Source organism: Ambystoma mexicanum, chromosome 6p, assembly GCF_040938575.1.
Source record: "Ambystoma mexicanum isolate Mex_15411 chromosome 6p, UKY_AmexF1_1, whole genome shotgun sequence".
NCBI lineage: Eukaryota > Metazoa > Chordata > Amphibia > Caudata > Ambystomatidae > Ambystoma > Ambystoma mexicanum.
This window is the reverse complement of record NC_090935.1, coordinates 40,262,657-40,285,079: the sequence shown is the minus strand read 5'-3', so window position 1 is coordinate 40,285,079 and position 22,423 is coordinate 40,262,657. Positions and strand designations below refer to the sequence as shown.

The window sequence follows — 22,423 nt, the reverse complement described above, 5'->3', positions numbered from 1 at the left end:
TAGTCCGTCTTCTATGTCTGCCTCTCCTGACGACGCACCATGAACTACATCATCAATCATGACGGTACGCTTTCCGACGTACAGCTATCGGTCGGCAGCATTTAGAAGCCGGCTCCCTGGGACTCTGACAATAGTATGGAAGGTAAGCGCTATCTGGATGTGCCAGGCGGATTCACGCATTGGCTGTTCTTCGTAACAAGCTCCTTCACAACTGTCTGGCATTTTGCATGCAGATACCTAGTCACCGTTACATCTAAATAGCCATATTAGGCCTTTTTTTTAAAAAACAACAACGCTCGTTCACGTTGTCCTATTCCAAGCATGCTCTTAGCGTTTCAAGTCATAGTAATACAACGTGGGAACATTGCAAGCGCATTCCCCGGAGATTAATATCACATGCGGTTCCGCCCTTGGGCACACTTTTGGAGAAAAACTTACCATGGGTCACCCCGCATACAATTGAGCACTTCCTATTTTTAACCTTTCAGAAAACGATTTTACGTTGTTCGCCCCCTCTGACTGAAGACCTAAAACACTACCTCTTTTTCAGACTCCGGAGCATGATCATTCTCTCATGCCCCACTCTTTGGGAAGTTCATAACTTTACCTCCCCAACCAACACGGATATATGTGGAAACCCCTATAACTAGGTAAGTGCCCAATGAATATCAAAGCACCTCTGTAACATCTCAATTTGATATCGATAATCAATTATAATGGTGCTCTCCACTTTTCTATCTTTCGTCCTCCCTCCCTCCCCTCCCCCTACATCTGCAGGTGGTATTTCCTGTTATCCAACCATTTGACACCTCAATTCTTGAGTGTCTGCCCAGCCCTGATGAATGTGGCTTCCATCTCGATAATGCCACTGAAACCGGTAGGCGTTCCTGCTGCCCTTTTCCAGCAATAAACCAGACAAGTAGACTACCTGTTTGAAACTTGCTGGGTTACCTGGTTTTATGATTCCCTCTTAATAAGATGGGAAGTCTCCCAAAAAACGTCTAACTGGAGTCTGGAACTATAAACGAAAAAAACCAGAATGAAAAAACTTGGGAGTTTCGAATTTTTTTTTTAAAAAACCTTGAAAGAATTGGATTCTATACATTAAGAAAAATGAATATGAACATCTAGTAGAAATACAGTTAGATGTATCTTATTTTTATGTCCTGTGGATAGAGAAACTTAATAAAAATCTTATTTCATCTATGAAGCAGTTTTAAAGGAATTCTAAGTACCTCATAAGAGGGCAAACCCGGATTCAACACAAAATAAAATATATGATAAAAATACCCCCTACAGAATCGACCAACCTGAGTCCTCATGTGCGAATATAAAAGGGTACACTCAGGTACGAGACCCCTCCTGGTCTTTTTGTGTTAAATGTCGAAGGTTTCGAGCCAGATGCGGATTGAGTCGATGTCCTTGATGAAGACGTTTTAGACGTCAATGGCACCAATGACTTTGACTTGTCCTTGGTCCGTGACGAACTTTGATGGCTTGAAGAATTCCTCGATGACTTCTCGTGTTCAGACCTGGACGGCTGTCGATGGGTCCCGGGCTCGAGGGCACGCAGGATTAGCCTCAAGCCCTTTCCTTAGCAGCTACAGAAGGCAAGGTAGGAGATTGGCCTACTTGCTTCAAGGGTTTCTAGTTCTCGAAAATGGAGCATTTCCTGCCTGAATGATAGCCATTCAGCCGGAATAGAGGCCTTAGTGGGGCAAGATATAGTCCTCACTGGGGAGGAGTTGGATGACGATGACAAAGTAGATGATTTACGAGGCCTTTTCTCCGATTTCCTCAACGAGTGGTGGGAGACACTCCGTGACTTGGAACCTTCAGTCTTCTGTCGAGTAAAGACGTCTCTCGCTACGTCGGAAGACAGTTTATTCAACAGGGTAGACGAAAGGGATTTTATTGGCAGTCTACCTACTGCCAATTTCCCTTTATGCTCCTTCAGAGCTTTTCCGGTCATTGACACTTCTGACAGGCCAAGGTCTTGTGCTCCACACCGAGACCCCACAAGCATACTCAATGTGGGTCTGTCAGCGAGCATCTTGGCAAACCCGGTCTTCAGGGTTGTCAGAGCCGAAGAAATATTTTGATAGTGCTCGAAGAAATATCTGAATCGCGCAGTAGTTCATGAAGTGAAAGCTTACATGGAAAAATGGACCGACGCAAACAGGCGCTGCGCGTGCTATATATACACCTTTCGATGACATGATCCTCGTGGCAGAGGCCCTCAAGGGACCTTGCATCGATGCACAGGACCATCTGCTGAAGAGAAATAACCCGAAGCAGCTGAAGTTGGATAGTGGAGATATCAAAAGACGAGGAATACGTGGGAGGACACAATCCATTGAAATGGGAAGACGGGTGATGGGTTGTTAGTTGCCGAGATTGTCAGCATCTAGTGCTAGTTTGAGAAGCAGGAGTATTTGCCTGGTCTTGAGGGTCAGGGGGAAGTTGACAAGTTCAGAAGCTCGTCTAGTATGATCTGCCCATGGCAGGGTTTAGATAATCTTTACAGTGGAAATAGGCAATACGCTCATGTATTTTTATCAACACAGAAGTTGTGTGGGACCAAGTGAACTGAATGGAAACCAAGCAGCAAAACTTGTCTTGAATAAATAACCCATATTTTGGCCACACTGGTCAATTCTAAATGTTCAGGGTTTGGATAGGAGGTTGACCTCCACCCTAAGAGTGCTTATTCATCTTAACAAATTCCTTTAAGACCTACATGATGGCATTGGCCATGTAGCACTCAACAACCAAGCACTTCATCTGTGGCTCACCCATGAGCCCCTACCCCCAGGTCTTTTCCTTGCTGCACTTGCACATTCTGAATACTCACAAGGCATAGTAGGTTCGTCCTTCCTCCTTTTCCCTCCATTGCTTTTATTAATTGTGTTATGTAATGTATTTCACTCCCTTATCCACCCTTGCCCTGTGGATGCTTTGAAACAGTAGTTTACTTGCTGTAGAAGTGCCTCCAAGCAGACAATAAAATGCCCTCATCAGAATCCAACAAATACACTGCTGGAGTGTTGGAAAACGCACCATATCCCCATCTAGCATCCTTAACATGGCAGCTTTGCAGCCGCATTGTTGCTGCCAACTTGCAAATAGATCACATCAAAGGAAAAGTGTACCACAGATTCAGAGTCCCCATTCATGGCTGTGGCACTGTAGGCTGCACCTTGCAATATTCATAGAAAACATTCCACTCATGGAAATTATAGGGGGGAATCTTTACCATGCCCTCGCCTCCTCCCATAGTGGTATAACGAGGGTTCACACTGGTCCATAAAGGTTTCTGCTTGTTTTACCACTTGGGGAGATTTTGGGAATGGTGTCTGCCTGCCTTTGCACCTCGCATGTGAATACAAAGGTTTCCTGCTAACAGGACATGTTCATTTTGAGCAAAGGCCAATGTATTCCTATGGAATTCCACTGCCTTTAGCAGCTTTCATGTAATGGGCAACAGGGCCACGTCTAGCAATGCATCACCTGGTGTCTCGGGGGATCTGTGCTCGCCCACAGTACTTTCCACTTTTCGCACTGGTGACAGCTCTGTGAAGAAAAAACAAAGCACAGTCTAGATAAGATGAACGCTTCTGGGGAAGTTTAAAAAAATAAACCTCAACAAGCGTTTCTTCCAGTACATTGATGAAAACAACTTGTAAACTGCAAAGAATTATGCAGGGCTCCCCTCTGGACACAAATGAGCCTATGCTCAGTCACATATCACAGCCCTGATCCTTCAGCTCCACCAGAGAACCCAAGGACCGTGCAAATGGCTGCAATGCGCATTATAAATCCCAACATAACATGAGAGTCTCTACTAAAGGTGCTTTAAGTAACCTTGTGTGTCGTGATGACCCTACAGGCTGGATCCAAGCCAAGCATGTTTGTTGTCGGTGAAAGTACTCACTTAGTTACATCAGTTAAGTACATTGGGACATACCAGTCCAGCCACACCCCAACCAGCTCACTCTCCAGCTGTCACCCAGCACTCCCACTAACATTCAAAGAGCATTCGATGCATGCATGCAGGCTCCCCAAACACGAACATTCATAACCTTCTATGAGGCGCATTACGACATATCTCCCTCCGCACACACAGGAAACAAAGGTGCAAGGCACATTACAACAATACACTAGTTACAATTTTGAAAAGCTAATGGGCTCGAGTAGATTAATAACACAAAGTGGAGAGATGCTCTGTGACAAAGGCTACATGTTCTAGGGATCGCTTGTAGCCGAACTTGCTTTGCATATGGCTAGAAAGCATACACCACCAATGCTGTCCATTCTTCAGGCTAATCGTTTGATATTTTACACGTTTTCCTTGCTCCCCCACCACTCACTGAGGCTTCCCATTAACCACACCCTACCAGCAACACATTACACTACAGACCTCCACCCTAGTTAGGAGCATGTATTTCCTAGTTGTAATGGGACTTTGGTATTTCAACAAATATTCTGTTGTTGATAGAACATTCAGAGGGGCTATAGAATTCTAAGGGGGTTGTCTGAGCAAGCTAGAGTGCCACATGCGAGATACAGAAGGATCTGATTGGTTATTTGTAATGTGCCTATACAGCAAAACAATGTTTCAAATCGCATCAAGACAAGGAAGGGGTAGAAGGGAGAAAAAAAAACAAAAAAAAAAAAACAGACTAACACTCCTACTAGGTCTTGAGGTATTCGGATCATGCAAGTGAAATTATGGGAGAAGTAGAGGAGGGACGAACAGGGGAAGCAGACAAGACATGCATTACTTACAGTAAAAGCATTTCCGATGGTTTTATCTGCTTAGAATCACATGCTGAGCATATGTCCGACATCCAGTGGTAACAGCGGAGTATTGCATCTCGTCTTTCGAGAATCGAAAGGGGGCATCGACATGGGCGTGCCTGTAATACTATCCCTATGTGACGTGTACTGTACCCAAGATCACTCACGCGTCAAGGTCCCCCCCCCGATTGCATTTTCTCTGCCAAGAGGGAGCCTTATGACCATTGAGAGTGAGTACAGAAAAGAGAGAGAAAGTGGTAAGAAGTCTATGTTCCTTCCATCCGAGCGGGGAGGAAGGGTGGGTGCATGTGAATAAGCGCAGATACAACCATCAGAAATGCTTTTACGGCTAGTAGTGCATGTCTTCTGATGTTTGTTAATATGCTCAGATGCTGTGCATAGACTAGCGAGCAGTACCTGGAGTTGGAGGTGGGTTGTGAGTAGGAACAGTAGTGAAAAGATGTCTTAGTACTGCCTGTCCCACCTAAGAATCAGACCTAGGCAATAGTCTTTTGTAAAGGTGTATACAGAACTCCAGGTTGCCGCTTTGGAAAATGGACTCAAGGGGAACATTTGCAATGAATGCTATGGACGCCCCAGTGCCTCGAGTGGAATGTGCTCTAAGCTTGAAGGGCAGCTCTCTCTTAGCAAGAGTGTAGCAGAGTGTAATGCATTTGACAATCCATCTAGAGATAGTGGATTTGGAAACTGCGTCTCCTTCTCTGCCTGCCGCCACCAAAACGAAAAACTGATTAGTCTTTCTAAGTGGTCGAGTTCTTTCCATGTAGAACATGACAGCTCTGCATACATCCAGTGTGTGCAGGGTTATTTCTCCCAGGCTTTAAGGATTTTGAAAGAACGTTGATAGTTCTATTGACTTGTTCACATGGAACTTTGAAATGAATTTAGGTCCAAATCTAGGGTGAGTGTGCAGAACCAGCTTGTCTTTGTTAACTGTTACAAAGGGATCTAGGATCGAGAGCGCTTGTAGTTCACTTACCCTCCTGATGGCGATAAAAGCTATTAAAAAAAGCAGTTTTAAGGGTGAGGCCTTTAAGACTTGCCTTGTGCATGGGCTCGAAAGGAGCTCCCATAAGCCTAGTCAACACCACGTTTAGGTCCCATCCGGGAGCTGGGTTAGAAATGGGAGGGTGAATTCTTTTCACTCCCTCCATGAAAGCTTTAATAACTGGTATCTTCCACCAAGACACTTTCTGTTGTGATGTAGTGTAAGCTGAAAGTGCAGCTAGGTGCACCTTTATGGAGTTGAAGACCAGGCCTGAGTCAAGTAAATGAGTTTGGTATAACACAATGTGTGTTAGAGAGCAGTTATCGGGTTAATGCTCTTTGGAGTTGCACCAGATGACAAACAGTTTCCATTTACTGGAATAGCCATATCTGGTGTTCGGCTTTCTTGCTTCCCTGAGAATGTCCATACATCTCTAAGGGAGTTGCAGGTGTCCAAACTCTGACCTCTGGAGCCAGGCCGCTAACTTCAATGTCTGTGGGCATGGGTGAAGCATCTCCCCTCTGTTTTGCAACATGTTGTACGGGCAAGGCAGTCTGACTGGAGGAGCTAGGGACATCTCCATCAGATGAGCGAACCAGGGTTGGCGGGCCCACATGGGGGCCAAAAGTATCATCGTGACTGGTTCCTGGTGCATCTTGTGCACAATCTTATTGTGAAGGGGAGTCGGAGCGGGGGGGGGGGGGTTTGGGCGGAGGGAGTGTAGACACATTTCCCTGACCATGTTATCCAGAGTCTGTTCCCCCTTGGAACGGTTCGGGGGGTACCTGGAAGCGTAATCGTTGGAGACGATGTCTCAGTGTAATCTACATTCATACTCCTTGGGCAACAGGAAGTCTCTGCCGAGTACGTCTGCCAGAAGATTGAGTTCCCCTGGAACATGCGATAGCAGGAACATGTTGCGTTTGAGAGCCCACTTCCAAATGTTCTGGGACAGTTTGGACAGCCCTGGAGAAGGAGTACTCCCTTGTTTGTTCAGATAGTACATGTCCATGGTGCTGTCTGTGAGGACCAGGATCGACTTCCCCTGCAGTTGTCTCTGGAAAGCTTTTAGTGCTTTGAACACTGCCAACAGTTCCAACAGGTTTTTGTGGTTGGATGCTATGTCCGACGACCAAACTCTGTGCGCTGTTTGTTGAAGCAGGTGAGCTCCCCACCCTGTAAGAGACGCGTCTGTGGTTAGATTGGCTGCCGGAGTGGTAAAGGATTTCCCTTTCAAGAGGTTGTCCCTCGACCACCACTGCAGCGAGAGAACGAGGGCCGGCGAGACGACCACTAGATCGTCCCACTGTCCGCTGGCCTGACACCACTGGCTGTTGAGCCACTCTTGCATTGAGCGCATACGCAGGGGCATGTGAGGAACCAAGAAGATACAAAACGCCATAATTCCTAGCAGTCGCATAACCTTGCGTAGTCACCTCTCGACTGGCTACATACGGAGGGATCTGAAACATGTTTTGGACCCTCTCGGAGGGGCAGACTAGGCTGTCCTTCATTCATATTAGAGCCCCTAGGAACTGTTTGACCTGACTGGGGTCTAGGATGGATTTCTTCTCGCTGATGGAGAATCCCAGACCGAATAAAAGATCTATCGTCTTTTGGGTATTTGATAGACATGTTTCATAAGAGTCCCGTTATGAGCCAGTCGCCGAGGTAAGGATGGACCGGGATGGATTTCCTGTGCAGATGTGCTGCTGCCACCGCTAGTACCTTTGTAAATACCCTGGGTGCAGATGCTATGCCGAAGGGAAGTACTTTGAACTGATAATGCTTGTCCTGTATCATAAATCTGAGGTATTTTCTGTGCGCTGGCAACATTGAAATATAAAAGTATGCATCTTTCATGTCCAGTGATGCCATGTAATCCCCCTGTGATAGCAGTGGAATTACTTCCTGTAGTGTGACCATGCAGAACTTTTGTGGCTTTACAAACTTGTTCGCTGTGCGCAGATCTAAAACAGGGCGCACGGTTAGATCCTTTTTGCGTACAAAAAAGTACACTGAATAAATACCTTGTTTTACCTGTGCCAGAGTACGATTTCTATGGCTCCTTTCTCCTGTAGTGTTTCAACTTCCTGCAGAAGAATGCAAAGATGGTCTGTCGTCAGTCGTCTTGCTCGTGGAGGTCTGAATGTTGGGGACCGGTTGAACTCTATACAGTACCCGTGGGCCACGGTCTTTAGCACCCACTGGTCTGTAGTTATTTCCTCCCATGCCTGAAGAAACGAGGTTAGCCGGGCCCCGACCGGGGACGCATGGGAGGTGACCCGAATGTTCAGGTCATTTCGAAACTAGGGCCGGGGAGCCTCTGGGGCTAGAGTTCCGGCCTCTTCCTTTACCACGGTGTTGACCGCTTGGGGACATGGGGTGGTGGATCCGCTATTTCCCTCTGTAGAATTCCATTTGTTTCCCGACGAGTATTGTTGTTGAGGGAAGCGTTGGCCACGAAAAAGCTGTTTCGACCTAGATCCTCTTCTTGCAGAGGGTCTTTGTGTAATCTGGTCCAGTGTTTTTAAGGCGTAATGCACCTTTTTTGCAGTTGCGAGGGTCTCATCTACCGCCTTCCCAAACAGGTTGGATCCTTCCACGGGTTTATTAGTGACGCATCTCTGGCTTGAATCCAGAGTACCAAAGCCACGCATGTCTTTTCAGGAGTGTCCCCTGAGCCAGGGATCGACCAGCCGTTTCTGCAGAATCCAAAGTATTCTTAAGAATGCTCTGGTTCACCTGTTTGCGTTCAGTGACAGTGGTGAGGAGACAAGTACATAGGGGTTCGGGAACCTCCTGTGTATCTTCCTGTATTAACGCCCGCTGGGCATCGGCGTAGCTGAACAACAAGGTGTTGTTGGCAATGCGCGTTGAGAACGCTGCCACAGCCGTGATCCTTTTCCCCAATGCGCATTGAGAACGCTGCCGCAGCAGTGATCCTTTTCCCAAGGGCATAAAGTCGTTTAGCTTCCTTATCAGGGGGGTACCTCGCCGGTTGACAAAGGGACCCCTGCCCGCTTTCGTGTAATAGTCACCACCAGGGAGTCTGGGGTGGAATGACCTCCGATATACAGAAGGTCTGATGGAGAAGGGCGAAGGTTTTTCTATTCGTGGGTTGACACCTCTTGTGAGAGCAGGTGTTAAGGATGGCGCGCCAGACGTTTCTTAATTGAATTGAATTGAAGAGGGGAATGGCCTTGCTGGCAGGTGGTTTCTCCGTAAGGATGTCCTCCACGAAGTCAGCTTCGGGGACCGCCTCATCCGTATCTATTTTAAAGTGATCAGCTGCTTTACATAACATTACGTTAAGTCAATTGGTCATCCACTGGCGATGGTTGTTGCCTAGTGGGAGTGGACTGGTGCAAGTCCAGAGACAGGCCATCAGGGTCTTCATGACCCGGGGATTGCATGGTTGGGGGTCACCCACATCTGGGTTCTCTTTGCAGCCCTCTATAGGCTCATGCATGTCCTCAGGGTTGACGAATTCCTCATCCCGAGTATCAGCATGAATGTCATCCTATGTTAGGTCGGAATTGTATATAGCCTCTTATAAAGAGGGGTCAAAAAGTCTTGGATACTTAGCTTTGGTGTTCACAGGGCTCTCATCCCTTGGCCTACTTGGTGTGGGTTGTTCTGAACGGGAACCAAACCGTTCCAGCCTTTCCATGCAGTTCTCAAACTTTTCTCTAGTCCAAACCAAGGACCTAGAATGGTCTAGGAGGTGGAAAAAACACTTGAGCATGTTCATCCATCAAAAAGTGTTGAGATTTGTCTCATCGTCGAGAATAGTCCTTTGCCCTCAGATAACTCTTCCTGAGGTGCCGACAGAGGTGAGAGGTCTCTCTGCTTCTCCTTATGGGTGGGTTCCGGTACCCCCCCTTAGGCCGTTCTTGGACCTCAACGGATACTTGGGCCTTTCCGTGGGCCTCAGCGCATCCCCGGCCTGCCGCTTCTGAGAATTGGCAGCGACAATCCTGGCTAAGCTGCCGCCAACATCCTCCGCAGTGGGGAGGCGCGTAGCTTCAGCCTGCGATTGTGAGGGGGTCTTCTTCGCCGGTGTCGGGACCTTGTCCTCAACGGCTGCCTTTTTCGGCGGTGCCGGGGCCTTGTGTTCTGCGACCGCCTTCTTCAGCGAAACCGGAACCCCAGTCACTGGAAGCCTTCTTGTGATGCGTCTTGGCGGAACCTGATATATTGGGGTCGCACCCTTTGTTTTCGATGGCCCGGTCGCTAGGCGCAATTGCGGCTGTGGTGAGGACTGCCGATCCCGACGGACGGTGGGTGCCGCCAGAGCTTCCGGTGTACCAGTTAGAGCTGAAGTCTTTTTCAACCTGGCTGAAGATTGAATTGGGGTTGTGTGCTTTGTGCTGTGTACATCGTTTTTGTCGCTGGGGTGAGACTTCCCCATAGCAGTGCCTAAGCCATGCCTAGCGGTGGCCAGGGACAGACGATGCGGAATGCGAGTGCTCTGTCGAAAGGTCAATAATCTCCGGTTCAGAGGTATGATAGTCACTCTCGCCGTCGGCACAAATGTGGCATTCGACATACCATGGGTCACCCACCGCTTGACTCTACGCTCCTTTAATATGTCTTAGGACGAAGGAGCTTACAAGCCGCGCATCCTTCCTTGTGATTGAGGGGCAAGCACCGGTAACACCGTCAGTGCCCATCTTTCCAAGGGAATTTGCTCCTCCAATTAGGGCAAAACCTAAATTGAGTTCTCTCCATAGCTGAGGATGGGTAAAGTGACAAAGACCGAAAGGCAAAGAGGAAGGAAAGGGAAAGGCATTCACATGTCCACCCCAACCCCACTCTCCCTACTGTATAGGCCAGCGGAAGGCCCGGCCACGTGGTCAGCATCGCCGACTGGATCATCGTCTGTCAAGTTATTGAAGGTCTTCGGCAGAGGTCTGTAATAGCCGTCAAAATAAGGGACGGATAGGGTGATATGGATATTTTATTTAATTATTCGACCAAAGGTCAATGGGACAATAAGCAAAGTCTTTGACGAGTTCTGCATAAAGGCGACCAGTATGCTCGGTAGAAAAAAACAATCCGAGGGACCTCGACGCGTGAGGGATCTTGGGTACACTACACGTCACGTAGGGATAGTGTTACAGGCACGCCCATGTCAACGTCCCATTTCGATTCTCGAAAGACAAGATGCAATACTCTGCGGTTACCACAGGATGTCGGACCACATTCACAGCATGTAATTCTAAGCAGATTAACAAACATCAGAAACATCCTTACTAGGTTGTGAGACCATTCAGGGCGTGCAAGTGCAATATCAAATTAAGTGGGGGAGTGGGGCAGGTGTAAGTAGGAGAGAAAAAAAAGCAGTGGACAAGACAAACGGTAATGTCCTTACTAGGTCGCGTGAGTTCAGAAGACAAGTGCAATAACAGAAAAGAGGGGAGGAATGAGTGAGACTGGGGAGAAAAGGGATCTTAAGTGCAGGTGAACAGGTTCAAGAACAGCACAGGGCTGGAATGAAGAAACAGTTGGAGTGGGTGCAATGGGAAAACCTCACCAGAGGGGCTAAGTCACATATGAAAATACAAGGTAGGACACATGCAAAAATAGAACTCCTCAGCTTCACCCTGTGGTGAGGAGGCTGCATCACAATGCAGGTACAAGGTGGTTCAATTGCAAAAATGGAACGCATCCCTACATAGTCCAGGGGGTTAGGCATGAAGAGCAGAGCGTCAGGTAGGTGTAAGGGGGGGCAGATAGGATGTTATCAGGTTGGGAGGAAAATGGTATTAAGGAAGGTTCAACAGCCAGCAATGCTGAGAGAATGTAACGGCTGCATACAACACGGGAGGAGGGGAGGATGTAATAAGAAGACCAGGGTAGAACAAGCCAGCCCATTTTCAGGCTACCCTCGGCCTCCTCTTCTCCTTCCCTCATCTCTGACTGTCTTTCTGCTATCCAGGAATGGTGTGCCGCCAATGACCTCTGCCTTAATGCCAGTAAGACTGAGATTCTACTCATTGGCACACCCACTCCCTCGTTCCCTGCAGCTCTCTGGCCGGCCTCCCTTGGCCCTCTTCCTGCAAGGCAAAAAACCTCGGGGTCATCTTCGACTCCACACTCTCTTTCTCTCCTCACATCTCTGAAGTCTCTAAGAAGTCACACTACCAGCTACACCTCCTCAGAGGTATCCTTCCTTTCCTCTCCTTCCCCCAGAAGCTCACTGTCTCCAGAGCCCTGGTTCTCTCGAAGCTGGACTACTGTAACAGCCTCTATCTAAATCTAAATCTTCCTGCCTCTACTCTCCGCCCTTTGCAACTCATCCAGAACAGGACTGCGAGACTTGTCCTTGGCCTCAAGCCCAGGGACCGTATCTCTCCAGGACTGAAATTACTACACAGGCTCCCAGTGGCTGCGAGGATTAAGTTCAAAACCCTCTGCATTGTCCACAAGGCCTTCTGGGGCCTTGGGCCAAAATACCTTCAACTCCCTCTTCCTAAATATCCTCCTTCTCGAGCTCTTCGCTCATCCACCTCCAACTACCTCAGGGGTCAGCCGCTTCTCCAAGCAACGAGTCTCTCTCCGCAGCAGGGGCCTCCCTCTGGAACAGCCTTCCTGCCTCCCTGAAACCTGAGGAGAACCATCTCCGGTTCCGGAAGCACCTCAAAACCTTCCTCTTTGCCTCCGCTTTCTCTCCCTCTCTCCCCTGCTAAAATCACTGAACCTGCACTGAATCTGCAACTGGGCCACTGCCGATCTCGGTCCTTGGCCCAGACACTCTTCCCTGCACTGCCTACCTGCACTACGGGACTGTCCGTTTCCTACAGCCCCTTCTCCCAGCACTTACCTTGCACTTGCCACCAGCTGGCCCTATTATTTATCTTGTATTCTACTAACCATGTACTGCACTCTCCCCTTCCCGTTGCACTTTTCCCATTCCCCTCTACCCTTGCACTTGCGCGATCTGAATGACACCTGGCCTAGTAGGATCGTTATCTGTCTCCCCTTGTCCCCCCCCCCCCGCCTCGTCGCGCCTTGAAACACTTGTGTATAGGCGCGTTACAAATGCCTATAGCAGAAAGACAACTCAGGAGGCGGATGAGCCATTAAGAGTGGTGCAGGCGAAAGTACGGCCGGGTGAGAGCTGGCAGCATAGCGGACAGGCCCAGGCTGAGGGCCAAGCCAGAAGTGGGTCAGCAGGAGGTTACATAGAACGGATGGAACAAGTAGGCGGGATAGTGACATTACAAGCATTTCCTTACCTTACAAAGAGGACGTCCAGATCGTAATAAAGTGGTAGCTAAGTAACAAATGGAGGGGCCCAAGCGCCATATGGCCCCAGACACAGGCATGGGCCTTATATGGATGCCTTCTGTGGTGGGCCGGTAAAGCCTGCTGGCTCAGTGACATTTTGGCTTTCTTCAAGCATCCTCCAATCGGAGGGCTGGGTTGCTGCAATAGATGCAGCCTGGTGAGTGTAGTGTGTCGCGGACCACACAAAGAAACCGGTCTTGTTGGAAATAAATCAGCCACTGTGGCCACCTTCAAAGGGAGCAAAAGCTCTGTCGGTAAAGTCATTTGTCTCCTCCTGCACTGCGGTACGCTGCAGGAGGGGCCAGATGCCCATCTCCTAATGGTATGGGAGTATGAAAATCCACAGATGGGGTTTTGTCAAAGCGTGCATCGTCTATGCCCCTTTGTCCTCAAAGTAACGAGAAATAGTTTTTTTGTGGTCTCCCCCTGTGCCGAGTGTGGGAAGGTTTTAGGAATCATCTTGTTGGTACAAATGTTGCACAGCCCCTACCTCAGCTTGAGATTTGGGACAATTTCAGGTGAAAATGCCTGCCAAACAACCACATAAATGCGTTAAAACAAATAAAAAATATCTTAAAAGCAAAGCAGTATGCATTCAGAGCTGCTACACAGGCAGGAGTTTGATGCAAGCGCTATTTTTTCCTGAAAAAGCTTACAGTGTATGTTAGACTTAACAAGTTTCTCCCCATCCACTGAATGTGTGCTGCTTCACCTGGCAGGGAAAACATTACCAGAGAATGCTTTTCGGTTGCATTAATCATTACCTACTGACAGAAAGTTGCACATGTAGATAATTGCTGTGGTGAGAGCACTGGGTATGAACCTCTTTGCACGTATATCTGCCCAGGATTTAGCATATGAATGTCAAGAAGGGATTGCCTTGGCAGACGTGCGGATATATCCCAGTTTTGAACTACTAGGAATAGGGGGATTCAACCCTCCCACAGATGGCACCCTAAACTTCCACTGGCCTATTCATGTGCCACCCATTTCTCTACGGTTGCAGGTCAGGAGGACGTGGACACTAGGGTGACATTTCCAAAACAAATGCATTAAAGAAGAAGGCCATTCTTTCCCTATTGCTATGTGGGATGCCCTACCGGTGCTCACCAGGAAATGTCCAAATGAATAGGTCTGCTGTGCAAACCCAATACTAACTGACCCTACCACCATGTTAAACTACGGTCAGGAGAAGCGCTCCCCTCTCCCGATGGTTGCCTCTTGCGTTAGTGTTCTCTTACTTCCTTGTTAATATACACCTTTTAGATGGTCTCTGGCCACCATCTGTATCAATTCTTCTAATCTCTTACAAGGCTTTTAGCTTTTCTCTCCTCTTAAGGCATGTATATTTATTTAATTGGTCACTGGTTAGGTGCTTATACAATCAGCAAAACAAGTGCCGACAGGGCAAACAGGGTGGGGACAGGGGAAAGTAGACAATGAATTACAGCAGGATAAATAATTGAATAGTACAAACAAATAATATGAGTAAAGGGAAGGGGAGACCAACCTACTATGCCTTGTGCGTGTTCAGAACGTTCAGCAAGTTCAGAGGGAGTAAGGGAGAGGTGCTTTGATGCTCATGGAGAAGTGTTCAGGGCAACCACTGATGAGTGGGTGAGCCAAGTAAGTGCAGCAGAAAAACAGTGGCTGGGATGCGAGATGGCAGGGGGTGGAGGGGGAATCAAGGCCCCAAAGACACATAAGGGCATTGCACATCAGTCACACTGCTGTAAGATTAGCAATGAAGAGAGGTGAAGAGCAAGGTCTTGAGGCTTTTCCGGAACTTAAGGAGGTCATGCTCAAGATGAAGAGGGAGGCGGTCCCACAGGAGGGAGCCAGCCAAGGAAAGTGATTGCCCACCAGATCGGTTTAGCAAAGTGTTTAACATGCAGGGAGTTGGTGCCAGAGGAATGGAGGAGTCTAGAAGGGGAGTATTTGGTCAGGAAGCATTGAAGATAGTGTCGTGCCCGGCCCTAGAAAGCTTTGGCGATAGAGGTATTTGAATTTATTGAATTTATTTTGTGCTGAGACCGGGAGCCAGTGAAGGCTTTGTAGGGCATGAGAGATGTTCTCCAGCATGGCTCTTGCAGGGATTCACATTCTCATGAATATTCCCCGTCGTCAGGGTGGGAATCCTCTGCAAAGAAAAAAAATCTTTCACTTTTGAACTGTCTTTCTCCTAACAACCAATCACTGGTCTCTGGGTCATACTGCCCCAAGCCAATGACTGCCCTCTACCTAAACCCCTCCTCTGGCAGCCATCTTCAGATTTGGTAGCACGTAAAGTGGCAGTAGGACCAAGAGAAGAGCAGCAGAGGGGTAGGCGGGAGGGTTTGCATTAGAATCCATGCAAAACCCATGCTGGAGAACAACAGTTACAGGTAAGTAACTTGTTCCTTCTCCAGAATGGGGTCTGGCATGGATTCACATGCTCATGAATAAAGAATACATAGCAGTACACATGCACAACCACGGGCGGTGGCAAGGCTCAACATTAAGCATCTCCTACCTCCTCACCAGGCTCACCTTCAAGCAAACAGGTTGCGCAGCACTGCTTGGCCGTCTCTGGGCTCCTCCCTGGAATCCATCGATTAGAACCGCATGAAGGAGTGCGTCGACCTCCACGTAGCAGCCCTGCAGATGTTGAGCAGGGGCACACCAGACAGGAACGCCGCAGTTGCAGCGATCGCTCTGGTCAAATGAGTTCTCGAACGGCCAGGCAACGGTCAGTTTGCCAACAGGTGACAACGGGTGATGCAGCCGGATAGGCACCTGGAAATTGAAGCCTTGAAGAGGGCCTTCCCTTGGTTCACAGGGCCTAAATTGACAAAGGAACAAGTTACTTACCTGTAACTGTTCTCCAGCATGGGTCTGGCATGGATTCACATGCTCATGAATATTCCCAGTCGTCAGGCTGGGAATCCTTGGTAAAGAAAAAAATCAGTATCAGTTTCGTTTCTGATCTGTCTTTCTTAGTAGTAACCAATCACTGATCTCTGGGTCATACTGCCCCCAGCCAATGACTGCCCTCTCCCTAAGCCCTGCCTCTGGCAGCCATCCTCAGATTTGGTAGCACGCCAAGTGGCAGTATGACCAAGTGAAGAGCCGCAGAGGGGTAGGTGGGAGGGTTTGCATGTGAATCCATGCCAGACACATGCTGGAGAACAACAGTTACAGGTAAGTAACTTGTGCCTTCTCCAGCATTGGGTCTGGCATGGATTCACATCTCATGAATAAAAGAATACATAGCAGTATACAAATGCACAACCACGGGAGGTGGCAACTGGCTCAACATTAAGCAATACAACAACTCAACATTAAGCATCTCTTACCTCCTCACCAGGCTCACCTTAAGCGAACAGGTTGCGCAGCACTGCTTGGCCGACCCTGGACTCCTCCCTGGAGTCCCGATCGACGCAGTAGAATCTTGTGAAGGTGTGCGTCGACCTCCACGTAGCAGCCCTGCAGATGTCCAGCAGGGGCACACCAGACAGAAACGCTGTGGTAGCAGCGATCGCAGTGGTCGAATGGGCTCTCGGACGGCCAGGCAGCGGTCGGTTTGCCAACCGGTGACAATGTATGATGCAGCCGGAGAGCCATCTGGAAATGGAAGTCTTCGAGAGAGCCTTCCCTTGATTCACAGACCCAAAGTTCACGAATAGCTGTGACGTCTTCCGAAAACTCTTCGTGCGGTCCACGTAGAACTTCAGCGCTCTAGCTACATCCAGCGAGTGCAAAGACCTCTCGGCCGGCGTCGAAGGCGACAGGAAGAAAACTGGTAACACCAAGCGCTCGTTGAGGTGGAAGTCCAACGGCACCTAGGGCATGAAGGAAGGGTGCGTCCTAAGCACTACCCTTGTGTCATGAAAAGTCAAGTATGGAGGCTTGCAAGATAGGGCCTGAATCTCTCCCACTCGTCGTGCAGAGGTGATGGCCACGAGGAACGCTGTCTTCCATGACAGGAACTTCAAGGGCGCCGAATGCATAGGCTTGAATGGGGCTCCCATGAGCTTGGTCAGCACCACATTAAGTTCCCACGCCGGGGCAGGAGCCTTCACCAGCGGGAATGATCGGAATAGTCCCTTCATAAATTCCTTTACCAGGCGATGAGACCACAAGGACGCCCGTCCCATAGTCCTGGTATATCGGGAGATGGCAGCCAGATGTATTTTTATGGAGGCGTGAGCCAGTCCAGCTTTGGCCAGCGACAGTAAGTACGGCAGCACTTGAGGGGCTGTAATCCGCCGAGGGTTAATCTTCTGTGCACGGCACCAGAGAACCTCTTCCATTTATGACCATAACACTTGAGAGTTGAGGACGCCCTGGCCTTTGCAAGAACCTCTCTGCAATCAGCCGGGATATTGTACCCTCCAAACTCTAGCGCTGCAGGAGCCAGGCCTGCAAGTTCAGCGACTGTGGGTCGTGGTGCCTCCTTCTCTGGAGAGAAGATCCACGTCTGCCGGCAGCCTGACTGGCGGGGACGTTGACAAGTCAAGAAGGTCCGGAAACCAGACCTGCCTCGGCCACGCCGGTGCGACAAGGATCATCCTGCACCTGGACTTCTTGAGCTGGCTGAGGAGGCGTAGCAGCAACGGCAATGGAGGGAACGCGTATAGAAACAGGCCGTCCCAAGGGAACGAGAAAGCATCGCCCATGCTCCTCGGCTGTGGGAACCTGCTGGCGAACCTCTGGCACTTGGGAGTTCATCGCCGTCGCGAACAGGTCAATCTGGGGTTTGCCCCATCGTTGGAAGAGTCGATCCACTTGATCCTGGTGCAGTTCCCACTCGTGGCATGAGCGCAGCTCCCTGCTGAGTGAGTCGGCGATGGTGTTTTTTATTCCTGCCAGGTGGAAGGGAACCAGAAACATCCCCTGGGCGACGGCCCAGTGCCACAGATCCTGGACCTCCTTGTATAGGGGCTGGGGATCTGGTGCCCCCCTGCTTCTGTATGTAGAACATCGTGGTGGTGTTGTCGGTGAAGATCCTCACCACTTTGTCCTTGAGGGACGGGAGGAACGACTTGAGCGCCCAGAACACTGCACGGAGCTCCAAGATGTTGATGTGAAGAGACCTCTCCTCCGGGAGCCAAAGGCCTCCTGCGTGGAGGTCTCCGGTGTGGGACCACCAACCCTCCAGAAAGGCGTCCGTAGGCACCGTCTACTGAAACGCAGGGGTTTGACAGTCCGTGCCCGTCGTGAGGTGAGCCCGGGTGCCCCACCATAGCATCGCCCGAACTCCTCGTCGAGGGGGATCCTGTCCTCGAAGCAGCCCCCCGCCTGAAACCAGCGGGTGTCGAGGAACTCCGGTAGCGGACGAATCCGAAGTCTGCTAAGGGGTACACAAGGTAGATGCATGAGGACATCATCCGGAGAAGGGACTTGATGGACCTCACCCGGGCCATGTCCGTGGCTAACAGTCGCCGTACCTTGCCCAGGATGGTATTGGTCCTCTCCTCTGAAGGGGGAGGCCAATTGCTCCACTGTATCGAGCTTCGCCCCCAAAAACCGTGCTACTTGCAACAGAACCAGGTGCGATTTGGGGTAGTTGATGGAGAACCCCAGCTCCGTGAGCAACCGGACGGTCCTCGCCGTATGATCAACGGCGAGGTCCATTGACCTTGCCCGGATTAGCCAGTCGTCCAGGTAGGGGTAGACGTGGATCCCCTGCAAGAGTAGCCGTGCCACCACTGGTGCCAGGCACTTGGTGAAAACCCTGGGTGACGACTTTAATCCGAACGGTAGGGCTCTGAATTGGTAGTGGTGTCCTTGAACCGCAAACCTGAGGAACTTCCTGTGCCTTTTTAGAATGGGGATGTGGAAGTAAGCATCCTCCAGGTCCAGCGACAATAGGAAGTCGCCTTCCTCCAGCTGTCCCAGTACGTGCTGGAGGGTGACCATCCTGAATTTCTGCGCCTTGATGTATTTGTTTAACCAACGCAGGTCTAGGATGGGGCGCCAACCGCCTGTCTTCTTTCTGGCGAGGAAGTACCTTGAGTATACTCCGGAGCCCCGGAGCCTCCTGGGGACAAGCTCGATGGTACCTTTCTTGAGCATCGCCTTTACCTCCAACAGCAGTTGAGGGACGCGATTCTCCTTCCTGGCAACGGGAGGAATGCGAGGGCACTTATTTAGGAATTCCAGCAAGTGCCCGTTGGCCAGGGTGTCCAACACCCAACGATCGGTGGAGATGGACTCCCACACCCTGACGAACTTCCGTCAGTCGGCCTCCCACTGGGGTGCTTCGGTGGGGGCCCGACCACCCGGCCAGGTCAGTCTTGCTTGGAAGCGGCCTTGCCGCCTTGGCCTCATCCCTCAGGGGGATGAGGGGTCCACCCGTCTCACAGGCACGAAGGGCAGAGCGGGGTGGACTCTCCTCCGCTTGTTCGGTTCTGGCTCCTCCGTCGGGGTGCGTGGTAATCTCATCCTTATCTCGGTAATAAGGATTGGATTGCAAACAAAATGGGCGCCGAGCTATCCTGGGACTCGGCAAATGGCTGCGATGGACGGGATGGCCGCTCTACTGGGCCCCGTTCGTCGTCCTCGTCGCCATCTTCGATCACGTCAGCAGGGACCGTCACCTGGGATCGAACCTTCTCGAACCGCTCGTTGAGGTTTATGAACCTCTCGTTGAGGCCTATGGACCTTTCGTTAAGGCCCCTCTCGGTCTCTACCAGTTCCTACTCAGAGGCTGATTCCAAGTCTGTAACGGCCACCGCCCCCCCCTCTTTTTCAGCCGGGGGCTTCACAGGGGTCTTAGCCATGGGCTGGAAAGAGGATTCCCTCCTAGGCGGCAGGGATACTCTGGGCCCAGAGGCAGTTTCCATTGGCGTAGTCTCAGCCGGCTCCACCAGGGTCGCAGAGACCCCTTCGGTAGAGGCCTTAGCCAGGTGGATCAAGGCCCTCACCACCTTAGGTGCATCCTGGGCATTCACCTTGGGGGGAGGGTCAATGCCTCGCTCCCCCTTCGAGATCGACCGGGTCTGCTCCAGGGGCCTACCCGGGTTCTCGGACTTCCTCTTCCCCGAACCAGAGTGCTGGCTCGTGGTCGAACGTGCCGGGGAAGTAGCGCCCTGCTTGGCAACCAAGAGCCCGACCTTTCAGTGCTCCCGGAGCCTGCGGACTCGCGGTGCTTGGCCTTCTCTTGGGCCCCCGTCGCTGGGGCGCCCTCAAAGGACTTAGAAGCCCGCTCAGACTTCTTCTTCGACTTCTCACTTGCTGTGCCCTTCTCCAGCCAGATGGCGACACGGGAACAACGATCTTGTTTGGTCCGTTCCGAAAGGTTCTTGCAGAACGCACAGTCCTTCTCCACATCCGTCTTGTCCCCATGGAGGCAGTAGAGCCATTGCGAATGCTCATCCTCTTTGAAAACGTTATATAATCCGCATCCAGGGCAGTTCCTGAACAGCTTGGATCCGGGCGTCAAGCTCCCTTTGTCCTGGGCCATGTCTGTTGAGGTAGGCCGCAGACCTTCTGGAATCCTCCAAGAAGTGTAAACTCGACGAAAACTTCACCGTTGAGGGGCGTAGAAGAATTCCGAAATGGGTCCCCATTATCAGAAGTAGAAACGGTGGAGCTTGAGGCTCGATTGAACCGAAAAAATGAGAAATTCGCAGTAAAAAAAACTTGAGAGCTAAACACGAGGACTCCCAACACTTGAGCGTGCAGTAAAAATCTGAGGATGGCTGCCAGAGGCGGGGCTTAGGGAGAGGGCAGTCATTGGCTGGAGGCAGTATGACCCAGAGATCAGTGATTGGTTACTACTAAGAAAGACAGATCAGAAACTAAACTGATACTGATTTTTTCTTTACCGAGGATTCACAGCCTGACGACAGGGAATATTCACGAGCATGTGAATCCATGCCAGACCCCATGCTGGAGAACAGTTGCAACGTCCTCCGAAAACTTTGTGCGGCCCACGTAGAACTTCAGAGCTCTAGCCACATCCAGCGAGTGCAAAGTCCTCTCAGCCGGGGACGAAGACGGGAAGAAAACCGTTAAGACCAAGGGCTTGTTGAGATGAAAGTCCGACGGCACCTTGGGCATGATGGAGGGATGCGTCCGTAGCACTACTAGTGTCGTTAAATGTTGAGTATGGTGGTTTACGAGAGGGCCACAAGAAACGCTGTCTTCCACGATAAGAATTTCAGTGGTGCCGAATGCATAGGCTTGAACGGTGGACTCATGAGCCTAGTCGGCACCACATTGGAGCTCCCACGCCGGGGCCGGAACCTTCACCGGCGGGAACAAATGGAAAAGTCCTTTGATGAACTCCTTGACCAGGCAGTGTCACCAGAGCAACAAACGTCCCAGAGTTCTGTTGTAGCGGGAGATAGCCGCCAGATGAACCTTGATGGAAGCAAGCGCCAGTCCTGACTTGGCTAGCGACAGCAAATACGGCAGCACCTGAGGAAACGTAATCCGTAGGAGGTCCATCTTCTGTGTACGGCACCAGACGGCATACCTCTTCCACTTATGTCCGTAGCATTTCAGTGTCGACTAAGCCCTCGCCTTGGCAAGTACCTCCTTGTAGTCTGCCGGGATATCGTATCCTCCAAACTCTAGCGCTGCAGGAGGCAGGCCTGCAAGTTCAGCGACCCTGAAAATCTGCGACCATCGGAAGCTTGACTGGAGGGGATGCTGACAAATCCAGGTCTGGGTACCATATCTGTCTCGCCCATGCCGGTGCGAAGAGGATCATCCTGCACCAGGACCGTCTTGAGTTGATGAGTCGCAGAAGCAACGGCAATGGGGGGGGGGACGCATAGATAAACAAGCCGTCCCAGGGCAATGAGAATGCATCCCCCCATGCTCCCCAGCTGGGGAAAACTGCTGGTGAACCTCCGGCATTTGGTGTTTGTCGCCGTCAGATCGATGTGGGGATTGCCCCATCATTGATACAGAAGAGGGAATCAGTGATGATGTTCTTCACTCCTGCCAGATGAAACAGGACGAGTAACATCCCCTGGGCAACGGCCCAGTGCCATAGGTCCCGCGCCTCTCTGGAGAGTGTTGGTGATCTGGTGCCTCCCCCTGTTTCCGGATGTAGATCGTGGTTGTGTCCGTGAAGACACAGGTCACCTTGCCCTTGAGGGACATAAGGAAAGATTTGAGGGCTCAAACCCCTGCCTGTAGCTCCAACACGTTGATATGCAACGACTTCTCCTCCGGTAGTCACAGGCCTCTAGCATGGAGACTTCCGGTGTGAGCGCCCCATCCTTCCAGGGAGGCGTCCATCGTGCCCATCTCCTGATGAGGTGGGGTCTGTTAGTCCGAGCTCGCCGACAAATGCACAAGGACACCCCACCACAGTATCGC

General features: G+C 50.5%; 1 protein-coding gene across 5 annotated transcripts in view; it reads right to left on the bottom strand.

Annotated features, from left to right (window-relative positions):
• Positions 1-22,423, bottom strand: part of LOC138511179 (uncharacterized) — a 243,173-nt gene that overhangs the window by 59,168 nt on the left and 161,582 nt on the right. For 3 of the 5 annotated variants that reach the window (XM_069626687.1, XM_069626689.1, XM_069626685.1), the window contains one exon: positions 3,511-3,573. The exons of the other annotated variants lie outside the window; for them this stretch is intronic. In XM_069626687.1, coding sequence (XP_069482788.1) covers positions 3,511-3,573 — 63 coding nt within the window. The remainder of the gene's footprint in view (positions 1-3,510; positions 3,574-22,423) is intronic. 5 annotated transcript variants of the gene reach the window in all.